The 16,532-nt window shown below is 36.9% G+C and overlaps 1 protein-coding gene across 1 annotated transcript; it reads right to left on the reverse strand.

The window, feature by feature from the left end:
• Positions 1–8,179: 8,179 nt before the first annotated feature.
• LOC132170065 (cysteine-rich receptor-like protein kinase 44) lies at positions 8,180–14,810 on the reverse strand. Its single transcript, XM_059580977.1, has 8 exons — positions 14,573–14,810; positions 12,074–12,688; positions 9,846–9,968; positions 9,637–9,758; positions 9,300–9,510; positions 8,952–9,189; positions 8,603–8,753; positions 8,180–8,491 (listed from the first exon to the last, which is right to left on the reverse strand). Exons 1-8 carry the CDS (start codon positions 14,808–14,810, stop codon positions 8,180–8,182), a joined length of 2,010 nt encoding a protein of 669 aa, XP_059436960.1.
• Positions 14,811–16,532: the final 1,722 nt, after the last annotated feature.

Below are 16,532 nucleotides of genomic sequence, written 5' to 3' on the forward strand. Positions count from 1 at the left end.
TTTTTTTTTAGATTTCTTGGGTTGTTAGTTTGTTTGTTTCCTTTTGTCCTTCTGAGACAAAAAGGGGGAGTTGATTTGATGTGTCATTTTCATGTAAAAATTGTTTTTGTCCCCGAATGGCCAAAAGGGGGAGTTTGTTGGGTTATGTTTTGGCTCATTCAGTTTGCATGTAAAGTTGGTGAAAATGAAGCATCTCAAAGTGTTCAAAAACAGACTCTAGAAGGCCATGTCCGGACCCCCAGAAGTCAGGTCCGGACCCAGTTTCCAGAGAATTCCTGTTGAATGACCTGTCCGGACCACCAGAAGAAGGGTCCGGACACAGAAACCAGCAACCCTGTTTTGATGGGCAGGTCCGGACCGCCAGAAGCTGGGTCCGGACCTGATTTCCAGAAACTGGATTTTGAAGGAGAGGTCCGGACCGCCAGAAGTTGGGTCCGGACCCCATTTCCAGAAACGATTATTGTGAAGGGAAGGTCCGGACACCAGATTGCTCATGTCCGGACATGGCTGCTTTATTTGTTTTATTTTCTATTTAAACACAATTTTGCTACATTTATATGTACGTATTTTTGGAGAGCAAAATCGGAGAGCAAAATCAGAGAGCTTAGAGAGAGATATTGTTCTAGCTTATTTGAGAATGGATTAAATACGTGAAGCCAATCGGAGTTCCGGTGAAAGGAAATCTTATAGAAGAATTGTGCCAGATGTTCTGGAAAGGGCTACTGCGGTAGAAGTCAAGTGAGTCGCTTGTCGTGTACAAGGAAGAGTAAATTGCAAAGGTTTTGTAATTCTTCTTGTATTCCTTATTCTTCTTATAGTGGATTGATTTCCTGGGTTTGGCTGCCTTGGAGAGGTTTTACATTTAGAGAGTTCTCTAAATGGTTTCCTATTCGTAACCAAATATCTGTGTTCTTGATTTTCATTACATATCTGTATTTGGTTGATTATTGATTGTTAGGTCAGATCTTATTCCACTTAATATTTGTGAATCACCTAGACATTTGAATAGGTGTCGTTTGGAGTCGTTTTAGAATTTTCAATTGGTATCAGAGCGGGTTCACTCTGTGAAGGATTTATTTCCTGAGTGTGATCCGAGACTCCATATCAAATGTCTCATACTGTTGCTCATAATTCTCTTCCCGTCTTTGACGGAACAAATTATACGCTTTGGAAAATTCGTATGAGAGCATATTTTAAATCCATTAATGTTTGGCATATTGTCGAATCTGGATGGACACGTCCAGAAAAAGTAATAGCTGAATGGACAACAGAGGAAAAGAATAATGCTACTGCGAATGACAAAGCTATAAATGCTATTTACATCTCTGTTTCAAATGAGGAATTTTCTAGAATTTCTAGATGTGAACTAGCTAAGGAAGCTTGGGAAACTTTAGAAATCACACATGAAGGAACTAAGGTTGTTAGAACTTCAAAAATTCAAATGTTGGTTTCTCAGCTTGAGGAGATTAGAATGCAGGAAGACGAAACTTTTGATGAATTCTATTCAAAGCTTAGTGCCATTAGAAACTCTACCATTAATTTGGGAAAGAAAATGGATGATGCTAAAGTGGTGAAAAAATCTTAAGATCTTTGCCTGAGAGGTTTATTCCCCAAATTGCTGCTATACAACAGAGTAAGGACTTAGATACTATGAGAGTAGAAGAACTTGTAGGTTCCCTTCAAACCTTTGAGCTAATTCTTCCTAAACACAAGAACACCAAAAATATTGCTCTTAAGGCAAAAAATGTTAAGGTTGACTCTTGTGGTTCATCTGATGAGGATTCTGGAAATGAGGAAGAAATTGCTATGTTTGCTAAGAAGTTTAGGAAATTCTTTAGAGTCAAGAAAGGAAATCTTAGAAATAGCAATTCACAATTTTCTGAGAAATCTAGAAATGAGAATGTTGAGAAAGGAAAGTCACCTAAAGGTATCAAATGTCACGAATGTGGAGGACATGGACACATTCGTGTTGACTGTGCTAACTTGAGAAAGTCAAATGGCAAGGCATTTAATGTGACTCAAAGTGATGAGTCAGACAAGGACGATGCTGAACAAGGAGTTAATTACTTAGCATTTGGAGTTAGTTATGAGAGTGAGCATGAGAATAGTGAGTGTAATTCTCAAGACAAACAAGGTGTGTCCGATAATGATTCGGAAGAAGAAGATGATTTGCAAAATGCTTATAATAATCTCTTTGTGGAATACACTAAACTGAAAAAGCTGAATAAGCAGCAATTGAAGAAACTCAATGAGGTTAATCTTGAAAATGATCAACTTTCTGTCACCTTAACTGATTCTCTTGCTACTCATAATACTTTGATGTCTGAAAATCAAATGCTAAATGCCAAAGTGAAATCCTTAGAGAATGAACTGAATGAATCAAAGAATCATTTAACAAAATTCTCTAGTGAAAAGCTAAATCAAATGCTACATAATCAGAAACATTCGCTTGATAGAACTGGATTGGGTTTTGATAAATCTGCTATTTTATCTACTAATGTTGCTTCTTCTTCAAAGATGATTTTTGTGAAACCAGTGAACAAAGAAGATAGCTTGGCTGAAAAGAAGGTAATTTCTCCTCAAATTTTCAAAGATGGAAAAGGTAAGGGAACTCTAACTGATTCCTATATGTCTAGTTCTAAGTCGAGAAGTATGCACATGTTAAGGAACCAACCTTCTCAAAGGTTTATTCCTACTTGTCATAACTGTGGTAAGATTGGACATATTCGTCCTAAGTGTTTTCAGCTTAACAGTCATGAGCCTAAAAGAGAATATTTCCATTCTAGAAATAGTTATGAGAAATTATTCAACATGATGAGAGACGTAGTAACACGGTTAGATGTCTTGGAAAAGAGTCACACAGTTGTCCCTGATGTGAAGAAAGTTTGGGTCAAGAAGATTAATACCATTCACCCATTGAAGGGGAGTGGTAATGGACTCACCTAGATTAGGTGGGCACATAGACCATGCCTAGAAATTGAGCATATTGATATTTGTCTATAGCTGTTCTAGGGCATTTTTTTCTTAATTTTTGTTTGCTTTGTTTTTATTTTCTTTGATTATTTTTTATTCTTTTAGATTGTTTTAATTGTTAGATACTCAGTTTCTCATGTCTTGTGCTCAAATGAATATTTTACATATGAGTGGGGTCAATATTTCTGCAATTTACATCTATTGCTCCATATGTTTCTGATAAACCTTGTTTTTCTGAAGACTGTTAAAGGAGTAAGAGTCAGTTTTTCTCATGTTCGAAATTGTGCACTTTTTGCCCCCATTAGGTTTAGATTTTGTTATGTGTTTGGGAATTTGGAGCAAACATTTTGCTTGGAAGATAGGTAGTGTCAGTTCTATCCACTTGACCAACTCGTTAGTTGAACCTAGCTCCTAAAAATTCCAACATTTTCCAAAAAAAAAAAAAAAAAAAAAAAAAGAAGGGATAAAATAAGCTCAAATGACTTAGTTTTGCTTCTGTCTGTCCCTAAAGAAAGAATCAGTAATCAAATCATTGTGGAAATAGATGATTACTAAAGGACATGGTAAAAGAAAATGATCAGTCTCAGGGGGAGTGTATCGGATGAGGGAATCTAGGTCCTAACATTATAAGGTTTTACTGTGGTTTGAATCAGACTGCTGGTCTTCCTTTACAAAATGTCTGCCTAGATTTGCCTTTCATTGATGAAATCTTAGTTAATGGGAGTACTCACACACTACACCATCACATGAGATTTCTGATTATTGCCTACTTGACTGCATTCACAGACCAAGGTTGTGTCATGCATATGGTACATTTACGGTGTAAGTGTAGCTTGTTGATCACTCCGAATTGTTCAGATATTCATACGAGCATGCATGATCTATTGCTTATCTATACAAGTTTTTTTTTGGTGTTTTGTTTTAAAAAAAAAAAAAAAAGAAAAAAAAAAAAAAAGGAAAGCTTTTGGATATTCATTGTGCAATACATGAGTCCTTGATGTGTTATCATGTGTGTTCATTTAACTTTTAAAGGGGGAGAAACATGCTTTGCATTTCCAGTTTCCTGTTGTTAATTGAGTCATACATTGAGGGGGAGTTTTGCTGATGTTTTTTTATAATCACGCATCATTTTTTTTTTATGAGTTTTATTTATGTCTTCTTGTTCCACATATGCCTTGATGTATTTTGTGAAGTGTTTCAGGAAACATGAAGACCTTTTGTCATTCTGTGACAAAAAAGGGGAGTAAATATGGGGAGATGATGGGATTGGCTCGACATTTTGGTTTTGTCACTGAATTGCCAAAGGGGGAGTTTGTTAGTTCTTGTGTTGGCTTAATTCAGTTCCAAAATGCAGATGCTACTGTTCACGGCTCAAACACTGATATAGAATGCTCAGAATCCAATCTCCACCGTTCATAATGTAGATTCATGTGTTATGAACGTCCCTGCAAAATTTCAGCTCAATCGGACCACAAACGCCCATCGATCGGAGTTGTTGATGAAGACTGGACAGTCCGGGTCCGGACCTCCAGAAGTCGGGTTCGGACCCCATTTCCAGAAGCAAAGCTTGATGAGGCAGGTCCGGACCTCCAGACGCTGGGTCCGGACCTGATATCCAGAACGTGAAGTTTGAAGGAGATGTCCGGACCTCCAAATGTTGGGTCCGGACCTCAGTTCCAGAGAACACTTGTTTGTTGAGATGTCCGGACATACGAATTGAAGGTCCGGACATCACTAGGTTACGAATAAGTAAACCTAGCCATGTCCGGACCTCAGATCAGCCATGTCCGGACACGGCAGTATTATGTTGTGTATTTTTCTATTTAAGCTACGGGAGTTTGCCATTGTAACCTACGTATTTTTGGAGAGCAAAATCAGAGAGCTTAGAGAGAGATATTGTTCTAGATTATTTGAGAAGGGATTAAATACGTGAAGCCAATCGGAGTTCCGGTGAAAGGAAATCTTATAGAAGAATTGTGCCAGATGTTCTGGAAAGGGCTACTGCGGTAGAAGTCAAGTGGGTCGCTTGTCGTGTACAAGGAAGAGTAAATTGCAAAGGTTTTGTAATTCTTCTTGTATTCCTTATTCTTCTTATAGTGGATTGATTTCCTGGGTTTGGCTGCCCCGGAGAGGTTTTACATTTAGAGAGTTCTCTAAATGGTTTCCTCTTCGTAACCAAATATCTGTGTTCTTGATTTTCATTACATATCTGTATTTGGTTGATTATTGATTGTTAGGTCAGATCTTATTCCGCTTAATATTTGTGAATCACCTAGACATTTGAATAGGTGTCGTTTGGAGTCGTTTTAGAATTTTCAAATGCGCGCATGCATGTTAAACAAAAGGGTGTATAATTAATTTTTGAACTTCTTTTTAATAAAAGTCAAGCATCTGGTACTAATTGATATACATATATAACTGAGAATTAAGGTACTTCATATTTCGTGTGTCACAGAAATTAGTAATATTTTGACCACTTACAATCTCCAAAATCAAGACACCAAAGCTGAAGACATCCGACTTTGTCGAAAAGTTCCTGAACATTGCATATTTTGAAGCCATATATCCACTGCATATCAATATTAGTAAATGTTGCTTTAGTTTAAATGGTAATAGAGTTGCTAATGTCTATGTTAAAATCACTTAATTTCAATCTTTTCTATTGTTATCTTGGCATGATAATCCGATGCAATTACTTATACATAAGTATCAATTATACAAGCATGTATAGTTGTAGTCATTAGATAACTTGTTTTGATACTTACTAGGTCCCAACAATTTTATTTGTACTGCCTTCAGTTTGATTGAACATAAATAATCTCGCCATGCCAAATCTTGAAATTTTAGGATTTATTTTTGCATCTAATAGAATGTTACAAGTTTTGAGGTCATGATGAATGATCTGAAGTCGGGAATCCTCCTGAAGGTATAAAAGCCCTCAAGCAATGCCACCTATAATTTTGTATCACCTTCCCCAATTCAAGTTTGCACGCTTCACAAGATCTGCGTATTCAAGAAATCATATCTTTTAGTCAAATATTTAAAATTTGATCTTTTTAGGTACCCAAATAAAAGTATTTTGATCATAATGTGCAAATAGAAATTCAGTGGCACCAAATATATTGTGATCAAGGCTTGTGTTAGACACAAACTCAAAGATAAGAAATCTTTCATTTCCTTCCAACCAGAAACCAAGTAGCTTAACTAAATTCCAGTGTTATATATATATTGTATTGAACCCCATTTTTAAATTCCACATCTCCTTGTCCACAACTCACACACGTGAAAAAAGCAACAAATTAATTACCCTTTATTATCATTCTACGGTGATGCACAACACTATAAAGGAACTGGATCCTCCCTAGTTCAAATGAACTGGAGAGTATCTGATGTAGATCGGAGTGTATTCCGATCCCATATGTTATTTTATGTTTTTGTCATTTAAGTGTCGTGCCGTTTGGATGGCCATATGTCAGTTTGTTTTATTTTTTAGCCGGCTTTATGTTGTTATTTTATTAGGGTTAGGGTTTTGGGAGTCTTTATTTCGTTATTTTATTAGGTTTTGGGTTTTGGGGGTATTTATATCATATTTTATTAAGTTTAGGGTTTTAGGCTATAAATATATGCTTATAGCCTCCAGAGAAAAGCAGTTTATGTTGATTATTGATTTTGTTAAATAAGAAACCTCAGACTAGTTGAATGTTCTTCTTTCTTTTCTTTAAAAACCTAGAGAGTATCTATCTTTTGTCAAGAAGATTTCTTAAATCATTGATAGAATCAAGATCTATAAATATTTATCTGCTGCTTATTGATGTTCTTCGCTACAGCCACTAAGTCATGCTGCATCAGTATCCAGTTAATTATATTTAAATTGTATTTTTTTTCACCTTTTAAGATGACAAAAATACCCCTTAAATATAAGAAAAATGTTTGGCTTCATTAAAAAGTTCATCTTTAGGCCATTTTAATCCTAAGTGGCATGACCCATTTTCTATAAATCTATTAATTTATTATTTAAAATCTATCAATTTTAAAATTGACCATGCCACCTAGGATTAAAATGGACAAAAGATGGACTTTTTAATGAAGCCAAACATTTCTCTAAATATAATTAACGGGATAGTCTAGGTTCTTTTGAAGTTGAGAAAATCCTAATTCGTTGATTTTTTTAGTTAGGAAGCTTTGGGACTAATTGAAGGCTGCACGAGATATATGGATATAGAAATCGAGCTCTTCCACGCACGCAGGCCGCAGCACATCAAAATTAGTCCTTTTCTCCCCACCCATGTGATGACGAGGACATAATCTGCCTTGTATATATTAATATGTAAAATGTTATCTGCCTTGGACTAATTTTCCAAGTTTACCAGCCTGAGATGAACTTCTTGTAAGAAAAATACAGTGTCCAAAAGTTGAGGAAAAACCGATTTTCAAGTCGTGCAACAAAGTTATACTAGTCCATTGACATACAACCAAAAGTAGAAGAAAGATCATAACTAAAGGGAAAATGTATTCTTATTTATGAAATATTACAGCAACAGAAAAACTTGGGTTGGACTATACATTTGCACAAGATAGTAGAAGGTTTTGGTGAGATATGATGCAAATGATAGGCATGGAAGCATACCTAGCTAGGGTATAAACAGGATAAGTATGACTTGTCATGTGACCAAGGAAGTATAACAAATTTGTATAAGAAATGATAATAATGTTTCATGGGAATGTGTAAGATTGTATTGAAAGATGAAGTGGGTTGAATGAGGGTAGTGATAGTTAGATGACTAAGATAGAAGGCGGTAAGGTGGAAAGACTAAACAATGAGAGAATGACATTTGTCATCTATCATGTGTAAATGAGTCTCCCTACATACATTTAAACTTACAAAAGTTCCTCACTACAAAATACACTTTAAAATTTAACACTTCTGACTGGTATTAATCCTACAAATATTTTCAAATTATATATAAGCTAGAATGACTTCCCGTTCAATTATATATATATTTGGGTGGATATATGTTTATGGTCATGGGCCATTAGATGAATTGTAGCTGACACTGAATCAAGAAGAGAAAAAGTATTTGATCTTGGGGCATCAGACGAACCATTAATTGCAAGTGAAATTTACATACAAACATGCTTATTATAGCTCCCTTTCCCCCAAAAAAAAAAAAAAAAAAAAAAAAAAAAGAAGAAGAAGAAGAAGAAACTACCTAGGAGATAACTCAGTAATTGAAGCCTCATAATTAGTTACCCTGCAATTGGTGTCCAGTTGCGGCAATGTGGTTGATTGAACATTGCTCCGCATAAAGCATGCAGGTTGTTTAGGTACAGGCAAAGCCACGGAATCGCTATTAAGCATGAAAACAACTGAAGTCATATCTGGTCTGTCTGCTACATTTTGTTGAACGCATAATAAACCGATGTGAATACATTTCATCATTTCAGCTTCTGGATCGTCCTTCATTAACGTGGGATCTATGAAATTTGAAGTCGTCCCCTCCCTCCAATTTCTCCATGCCTGCAGAAATATATCAACTCACCATATCACATGCATGTTAAACTTAAGGCTCTATAATTAATTTTCAACTTCTTTAATAAAAGTTAAGAATGTTCCAATTAATATACATACATAGCTGAGCAGATACTCCGTATTCTCTGTGTCACAAAAACTAGTAATTTTTTGACCACTTACGATCTCCAGAATTACGACTCCAAAGCTAAAGACATCTGACTTTGTCGAAAATTGTCCAAACATTGCATATTCTGGAGCCATATATCCACTACATATCAATATCAATAAACTTTGCTTTAGTTTGAATGGTAATTGAGTTGCTAATTACTTTGTAAAATCATTTAATGACAATATTTTCTATGGCTATCTTGGCATGTTAATCTGATGCAATTTACTTGTATGAATCAATTATATATACAAGCATGCTTAGTTGTACTCATTAGCTATAACTTGTTTTGATACTTACTAGGTCCCAACAATTCTTTTTGTACTGCCTTCAGTTTCATCCAATACAAATAATCTTGCCATGCCAAAATCTGAAATTTTAGGAGTCATTATTCCATCTAATAGAATGTTGCCAGTTTTGAGGTCACGATGAATAATCCGAAGTCGAGAATCCTCGTGAAGATATAAAAGCCCTCGAGCAATGCCACCTATAATTTTATACCGCATTCCCCAATCTAGATCTGCACGCTTAATGGGATCTATATATTCATGAAATCATATTATTTAGTCAAATATTTATAATTTGCTCTTTTTCGTACTCAAATGAAAGTATTTTGATCATAATGTACGAGTAGAAGTTCAGTAGTACCAAATATATAGTGATCAAGGCTTGTCTTAGGCACAAACTCATAGATAAGAAGTCTTTCAATTCCTTCCAAGCAAAATCCAAGAAGCCTAACCAAATTTCGGTGTTGGAGTTGGGCTACTAGTAAGACCTCATTCTTAAACTCCATGTCTCCTTGTCCAGAGTTTTTTGATAGTCTTTTTACAGCTATCTCTTGTCCGTTTAAAAGCCTTCCCTAAATATATGAAAATAAGGAATAAATAAAATGATTCAAGTCAACTTCAGAGACTTAAATATACTGGTTAGCAGGTAATTATTAATTAATGATATATATTTTTTTCTTATCATAATGTTTTCTTACCCTGTAAACTATCCCAAATCCACCTTTCCCAAGCTTATTCGCGTCAGAAAAGTTGTTTGTGGCAGCTTTAATAGTGTCGAAATTGAATTGCAAGGATTCAGCACTTGTTATTTCATCCGCAGCTTCAAAGAAGAAGAACAAGTTAATACATTTTAAAATAAAAAATAAAAAATAAAACCTCCAAAATACGTTAACAAAATCCGACTTACTCTCAAAATTGTTTTTCGGCTTCCTTATTCTTAAAAAGATGCAAACACTGAGAACAAGAAGCATAACAATAATAGCAGTTGGAACAACAATGATGATGGCAGTTCGAGCGTTTGCTTCCTTTCCTGCGAAAACCAAAAATACGTCGTTTCGTCATATATATGAACACATGTCAGCTGCTGAACATGAACTAGTCAGTAAGGTTCAATTGCCCTCATTGACACCCAAATTACACCTTATAACTATTTGAGAGCATATCTCCAGCAATAATAGATAAAACATTTAATCGAAAAGTGCAAACTTTCACTTTAGCTACCGCTTTTTCTGTACACATCTACTTCAACATATTGGGACAATTGAGATATAGCAACTGAGACAATTTTAAAGGATTATAGCATTATTAATACACGATACCAGATACTTTATTGTGATAGGGCTCAAGAAATTTTAGTTGTCGAACGCATGTTGCATAAAGATTGATAACAACCGAATCTATCTTGACGAGTATGAGTGCGTGGACAGCGGCGCCAGCTGGCTGGTTTAAAGCCAATTGGGATGCCGGAGTTGATGTCAAGCAGGGATGCGTGGGCTTGGGGGCTGTTGTACGTGATCATCAGGGGAAGATGTGGGCGGCTAGCTGCCAGATAAGACAGGGACCCCTGGATCCATCAGCGGCAGAAGCCATGGGAGCTATTCTGGCAGTGCAGCTGTGCAAGGAATTGGGCCTGCAACGTGTTCAGCTGGAAGGTGATGCCAAAAATGTGATTGAGGCAATAAATTCCGAAAATACTGATGATAGTAACAGGGGACAGTTGACAGCGGACATACGTTCTTATTTACGTCCAATTCGGGAGTGGGAGATGAGATATGTACGTCGAGATGGGAACAAGGTGGCTCATGCCTTAGCTAGGATGGCAATTAAGGACAATGTACACATGGTATGGTTATATAATCCACCGGAATGTATTAGTGAATTTTTGCAAGCAGACATCTTTGCTTTGCAAGCTATGCAATAAATATATGGCATATGCCATTTGCTCAAAAAAATAAAAAATAAAAATAAAGATTGATAAATTAGAGATCTTAGTGTAATGGCCCAAAAAAATTAACTGGTAATTAATTCTATGATGAGCCACCCCATTTTCATTTGGACCAAATGAAAGCATTGGGGAACGTTTAACTCTCATAGTAAAAAGTGGCGTATGCACCATAAGACTTCACTTGAAAACAAACAAGATAGCAACTAATTAACCCACAATACATAATCACCGAAGTGTAAACTATAGCATCAAAAGATAATATAAACATAAAACATTCATCCAGTGTTTCCGTATGAAACCGGACATCAAAGTGTTAAAAGATAAAAACATGGGTTAAATACCTAATACCCCCTTGTTTTTTTTTTTTTTTCTTTCTTAGGGTTTGATTACTACTTAAAAAATAAAAAAACGAAACTCCAGGGGTATTAGCTAGGTATTTAACCCTAAAAACATTAAGCATAATCAACTAGACCAAAAGTTAAGCTCGTCAAGATCCTTATTTTTGCCTCACAAAAGTCAATCACTTCTTATTACTACTTAAATCACAAAAAAAAAAAAAAAACAAAAACAAAAACAAAAACAAAAACAAAAAAACAACCATTTGCCAAGCGGAACCAGAAGTATTTTCTCATTTCCATTTTTAGTTTCCTCGTTGTATCACATACACGTGGGTTTCCTTTTGTGTTTTACCGTATCTAAATCATGACCTTGTAAACTACTCTCTGGTTCTCCGGTTATATATAAGAACGTCACCTCTATTTTGGTTGCATAATAAGAAACATCACCTCTGTTTTGGTTATGCAACCAAAACAGCTTCTCCTCAAACTCTTTCACGAATTGGTTCAAGACTCCAAGTCCTGTTACCGTGCTACTTAGAATCTAAGACTTGACAATCAATTATGGAACAATAATTTGTTTTGTTGCTTGTGTGATCGTGTTCCTTTGATGCCTGCGCTTGTAAATCGGTTTTGATGTTAAAAACAAAAACAAAACATACACAGGTTCAGATCAGATAACATCAATTAGAGAAGGATTTTTCCCCGACAAACTCTTGAGAGATTCATGGTTCCTCCCTCATAAAACATTAATATTAAACGAGGTCACCGCACAAGCATTAGATATTATTCATGAGTAAATATGATTAACAGAGTCATTGATATATTCTCTGAAGACTGAAGCCATGAGCTTACCTCTGTTTTTGGTCAATGAAGCTGAGGAAGTAGCTGGTACTGTAGCAGCCCTGGACTGGTAGAAAGGGTATATTTCGTACCTAACATTGCAGCTTGGCCTGAGAACTCTTCCTCCTTGCTTTCCATCAAAGAGAGAAAGTATATCAACAACAGACACATGTAAGCAAGTGTTGCAATCAACTGGAGAAATGTCCGGGGTGCACTGCACCAGACCATATATCCTACTCAAGGATGTATAATTCACATCTCCAGCAGCAAACAAATCACTAGAAGAAGTAGCTTTCATAACAAGGCCATCCATCAAACCCGCCAAAGTCGCATTAAATTGGTCTGAGACGTCTGTGCTAAGATTGTAGAAGCCAAAGTACATGATTTTTGGAGATATCTCCATAACAGAGAATATAGATCGATTCGAGTACCGTAACATACACTCATCGTACATTCTATAAGCTTCTTCCTGATTTGTACAAATCTTCTTTATGACTTCGCTGGCGTTCATAATGCAATTCTGGCATAACTCGGGGAAGATATCTGCTCTGCATAGAAAGAGACTGTACACCTTCGCCGGAATCTGGCCAGTGCTGGTATTGTAAAACCCGTTGCTTTGCGCTTTAGCTTTTAAGTAAGCAAAGGAAATGTTGAGATTTACTGGGAATGCGCTATTGGAAGTGTAATTTGCTTTGTAGTTACAATAATGACGAGCGTATCTAGGTTGGGCAGTGGTTAGAAGAAAATATTGCATGAGTAAGACACAAAAGAAGAAGAGCAAGCCAGAGCTGCAGGCCATTGTCTTGATCGTTGCGAGGACGAAGTTTCAGCTGGTTACGACTTTGCACCATCTAACACCCCATAAAAATGAACGATGGAAGGATGATTAATCCGCGTAAATCTCGTAATATAGGTAAATCAAATGTCTTTAAATTCTTTTAATAAAACAAAAAAATCCCTATAAATTTCAAAGAAAAGGAAAAATGCAGTCTGTGACCCGAAGTCAGTTTGACGCTAATCTTTTTTTTTTTTTTTTAAGTAAATCTAAAAATTCAATTCTTATACAACTCATGTGCAACTATGTAGAGTAACCATAAATTATTGAATTTACAGCACTTTTTTAATAAAGGTTGATCTATTGATTTATGATCGCTCTACATCAACACAATTATATAAGAGTTAAATTTGTAAGATTGCTTTTTTTGTTTTTTTGTTTTTTTTTTTTAGTAAATTGATTTTTATTAAGGGTATTTTGTCATTTGAAAGACATTGTAAATTTTTTAATAATTTGAAAAGACATTGAACAAATCTTTTTGTTTGGAGTTATTACAAATTAATTGTTAGTTTGAGAGGGACATGTACTTTAAATAATAATAATAATAATAATAAAAATAAAATAATTAAAAAAAAAAAAAAAAAGGAAGCAGCTTTTATTATTATTATTTTTTATTTTTTTGTAATAAGAAGCTTTTATTCTAGAACATGAGAAAGCTGCGATCTCATGTGGCCGGCGAAATGTATGCTATGGGAAGGAGCCAGGGCCGGCTCAAAGGCTAGGCCACTGAGGCGGTCGCCTAGGGTCCCCAGTTAGTAAGGTTCAAAAAAAATTTTAATAAGGCCCAAAAAATTTTTAATTTTATTTTAACTTAAGGCCTAATTTTTTTATTTTTTTAAATAAGGCCCAAAATTTTTTCCATAAAAATTAAAGACCTCTAAAATAAGGCCCCAATATAATAAGCCAATTGTAAAATAAGACCAATTAACCCCAAAAAACAAATATGCCACATCACTTTTTTTGGGTAACTAGTTAAAAGTTTAACTTAAAAGTCATGAAACAACAATGAGAATGAAAATAATAATAATATTATAAAAATATAATAATATTATTAAAATTAATATTATTTAATTAATATTTAAATATTAAAAAAAATAAGATCCAACTTCAAAATTTTGCCTAAAGCCCCCAAATATATTGAGCCGGCCCTGGAAGGAGCTAGCCAAATTCCGAAAGTCGTCCACCGAAGGAAATTCCAAGTCCACCACCTTTTTGGCTGGGCCATCAATATGGCCCTACACAGCTCCAATGTCAACTCAATATGAAATATCTCATTTAAAGAGATATTGCTGAATATATGTAATTGACAGCTCATAAATAATCTGTAAGTCTATATATTGACTTGTGCAATGCCTTATAAATTCATTCAAGAATAAAGTATCTTTCTACATTATTTCTTTTATATTTAATTTTTCAAGAAAATATTGCATGAGTCAGGTTTCGTTTGTTTCGGCGTAAAATATTTTTCGTCTAAAATATTTTTAGGAAAATCATTTTACAGTAAAATATTTTACGATGAAAACATTTTTCGGCGTTTGGTGCTCACACGAAAAATTACAAATATTTTTTATATTCACAACATAAAAATACTAAAATACAATAATTTAAGAAATAAAATATAAAAATACCCACCTAGGACTTGACCAGGACCCGCCCAAGACTTGACCGGAAGCTACCCGGGATCTCGGCGGGAGCTGCCCGAGACTTGATCGGGACTCTCCCAGGACCCTGACCCGACCGGACCCTCCCCGGACTTGACCGGCACTTGCCCGGGAATTGATTGGGACCCTCCTTGGACCTACAGAGACCCGACCGGACCAACTCGGGACCCCGCCGAGACCTGATTAGGACTCGACCGAGCAGGTCACCGGCTGGTCCCGGGCAAGTTCCGGCAGGGTCCCAAACAGGTCCCATGCAGGTTCAATAGGGTCCCGGTCAACTCCTGGGCGAGTCCTGGCCAAGTCCCGGTGGGTTCCAGGCAGGTCCGGGCGAGTCCCGGGCGAGTTCCTGTGAAGTCTTAGGCGGGTCCCAATCAGGTCTTGGGCAGGCCTCGGGCAAGTCCCGGGCAGGTCCTATGTAGGTCCCAGGCAGGTCCGGTCCAGTCTTGGGCGGGTCCCAATCAAATCCCGGCGGGATCCTAGGCAAGGTCCCGGAGGGATCCTAGGCGGGGCCCGATCAAGTCTCGGGTGAGTTCTGTTAGGTCCCAGCGAGGTCTCGATCAAGTCCCGGGCGGGTCCCGGTCAAGTTCTGGTTAGGTTCTGGTGGGGTTCAGGGCAGGTCCCGATCAAGTCCCGGGCAGGTCTCGGTCAGGTCCTGGTGAGGTCCCGGGCGAGCCCTAGGCAAGTCTTGGGCAAGTCTCGGACAAGTCCCAAGCGGGTCCTGGTGGGGCCCTGGGTGGGTCTCAGGAAGGTCTTGGGCAGGTCCCAGGCAAGTCCGGTTAGGTCCCGATGAGGTCTCGGGCGGGTCCCGGTCAGGTCCTTGGCGGGTCGCAGTCAAGTCTTGGGCGGGTCCAGGGCAAATCTCGAGTGGGTCTTAGCATGGTCGATTGATTATAAAATGAGATACTCAAAGTCGAAAAATAGTTTATGGTTTTCATAAAATTAAAGAAAAATTTTCGGTCAAATGGAAAATAGTTTTCGTTGACTATTATTTTATGTCACGTCAAACACCTGAAAATACATAAAACATTTTCTGTAAATCATTTTACGGCAAAACAAACGGAGCCTAAGACAGAAAAGAAGAAGAGCAAGCCAGAGTAGGCCATTATTTTGATCATGCATCAACCTTACAAACAAGATTAAAATTTGTGAGGACGAAGTTTCAGCTGATTACGACTTTGCACCATCTAACACACCCCCATAAAAATGAATGATGGAAGGATAATTCCGCTTAAATCTCATAATATATTTTAACATCTATTCAAACTCCTAGAAGCTTGAGTTGATTTTTGTTTTTTTGTTTTTGTTTTTGTTTTTTTTGTTTTTATTGGAGATAGTAGCTTTAGACATACCTGACATTAAAGAAACTACTTAAATCTTGATGTTATTTTGTGTGTGTTAGTTTTTACCTTATTTACCGTAATTGTGATATTTTTGAACAACATATTCAATTGATGAATGTACAATACAAGGAAATTATTTATAAGAAGGTGGAATTTTTGTTTAATATGCGCCGGCCCTTGAGAGAAAACATCTGACCTCTCTTTAGTTTTCCTCTACGGTGAGTTCCTTTAGGGAGGATGGATGGTTTTCCATGCTTCCTCCCCCCACCCCACCCCCTCTTCTTTTGCTTTTATGCACTTGTTTTTTTTCTTGTCTCCTGTTTTTGGTCCCATCACCGGTTTTAGTAGCAACCACGCCACCCCCTAGCCACCACCTTGTCAACTCGCCGCCTTATCCAGTCGTCACATTTTCCATTGTTATGGTCGCCTTGGGAGTTTTAGATCCGGTTTGATCAAATCTAGATATATTCCTTTTGAGCTTGTTAGGTCAACGACGCACCTCGCCCCTGCCTTCTCTTGCCTCTCTGCCACCTGTCGCCACCTTCTTCGTCGTAACACTGCCACCACGCACCAGTGCGTGACCTACATGCGCTTACGGGGGAACTTCACTCTCCTACGCGTGTTGCTTCCTCTCC

Source organism: Corylus avellana, chromosome ca2 (genome assembly GCF_901000735.1).
Source record: "Corylus avellana chromosome ca2, CavTom2PMs-1.0".
Lineage (NCBI taxonomy): Eukaryota > Viridiplantae > Streptophyta > Magnoliopsida > Fagales > Betulaceae > Corylus > Corylus avellana.

What these genes read in the sequence shown, in the direction of transcription:
- LOC132170065 (XM_059580977.1), bottom strand. Translation starts at nt 14,810, where the DNA reads ATGGGACCTGTTTGGGACCCTGCCGGAACTTGCCCGGGACCAGCCGGT. An exon ending in AGCTCCCGCCGAGATCCCGG is followed by an intron (nt 12,689 to 14,572) that starts GTAGCTTCCGGT and finishes CTTACTTAAAAG; the next exon opens with CTAAAGCGCAAAGCAACGGG. An exon ending in GCCGAAAAACAATTTTGAGA is followed by an intron (nt 9,759 to 9,845) that starts GTAAGTCGGATT and finishes TCTTCTTTGAAG; the next exon opens with CTGCGGATGAAATAACAAGT.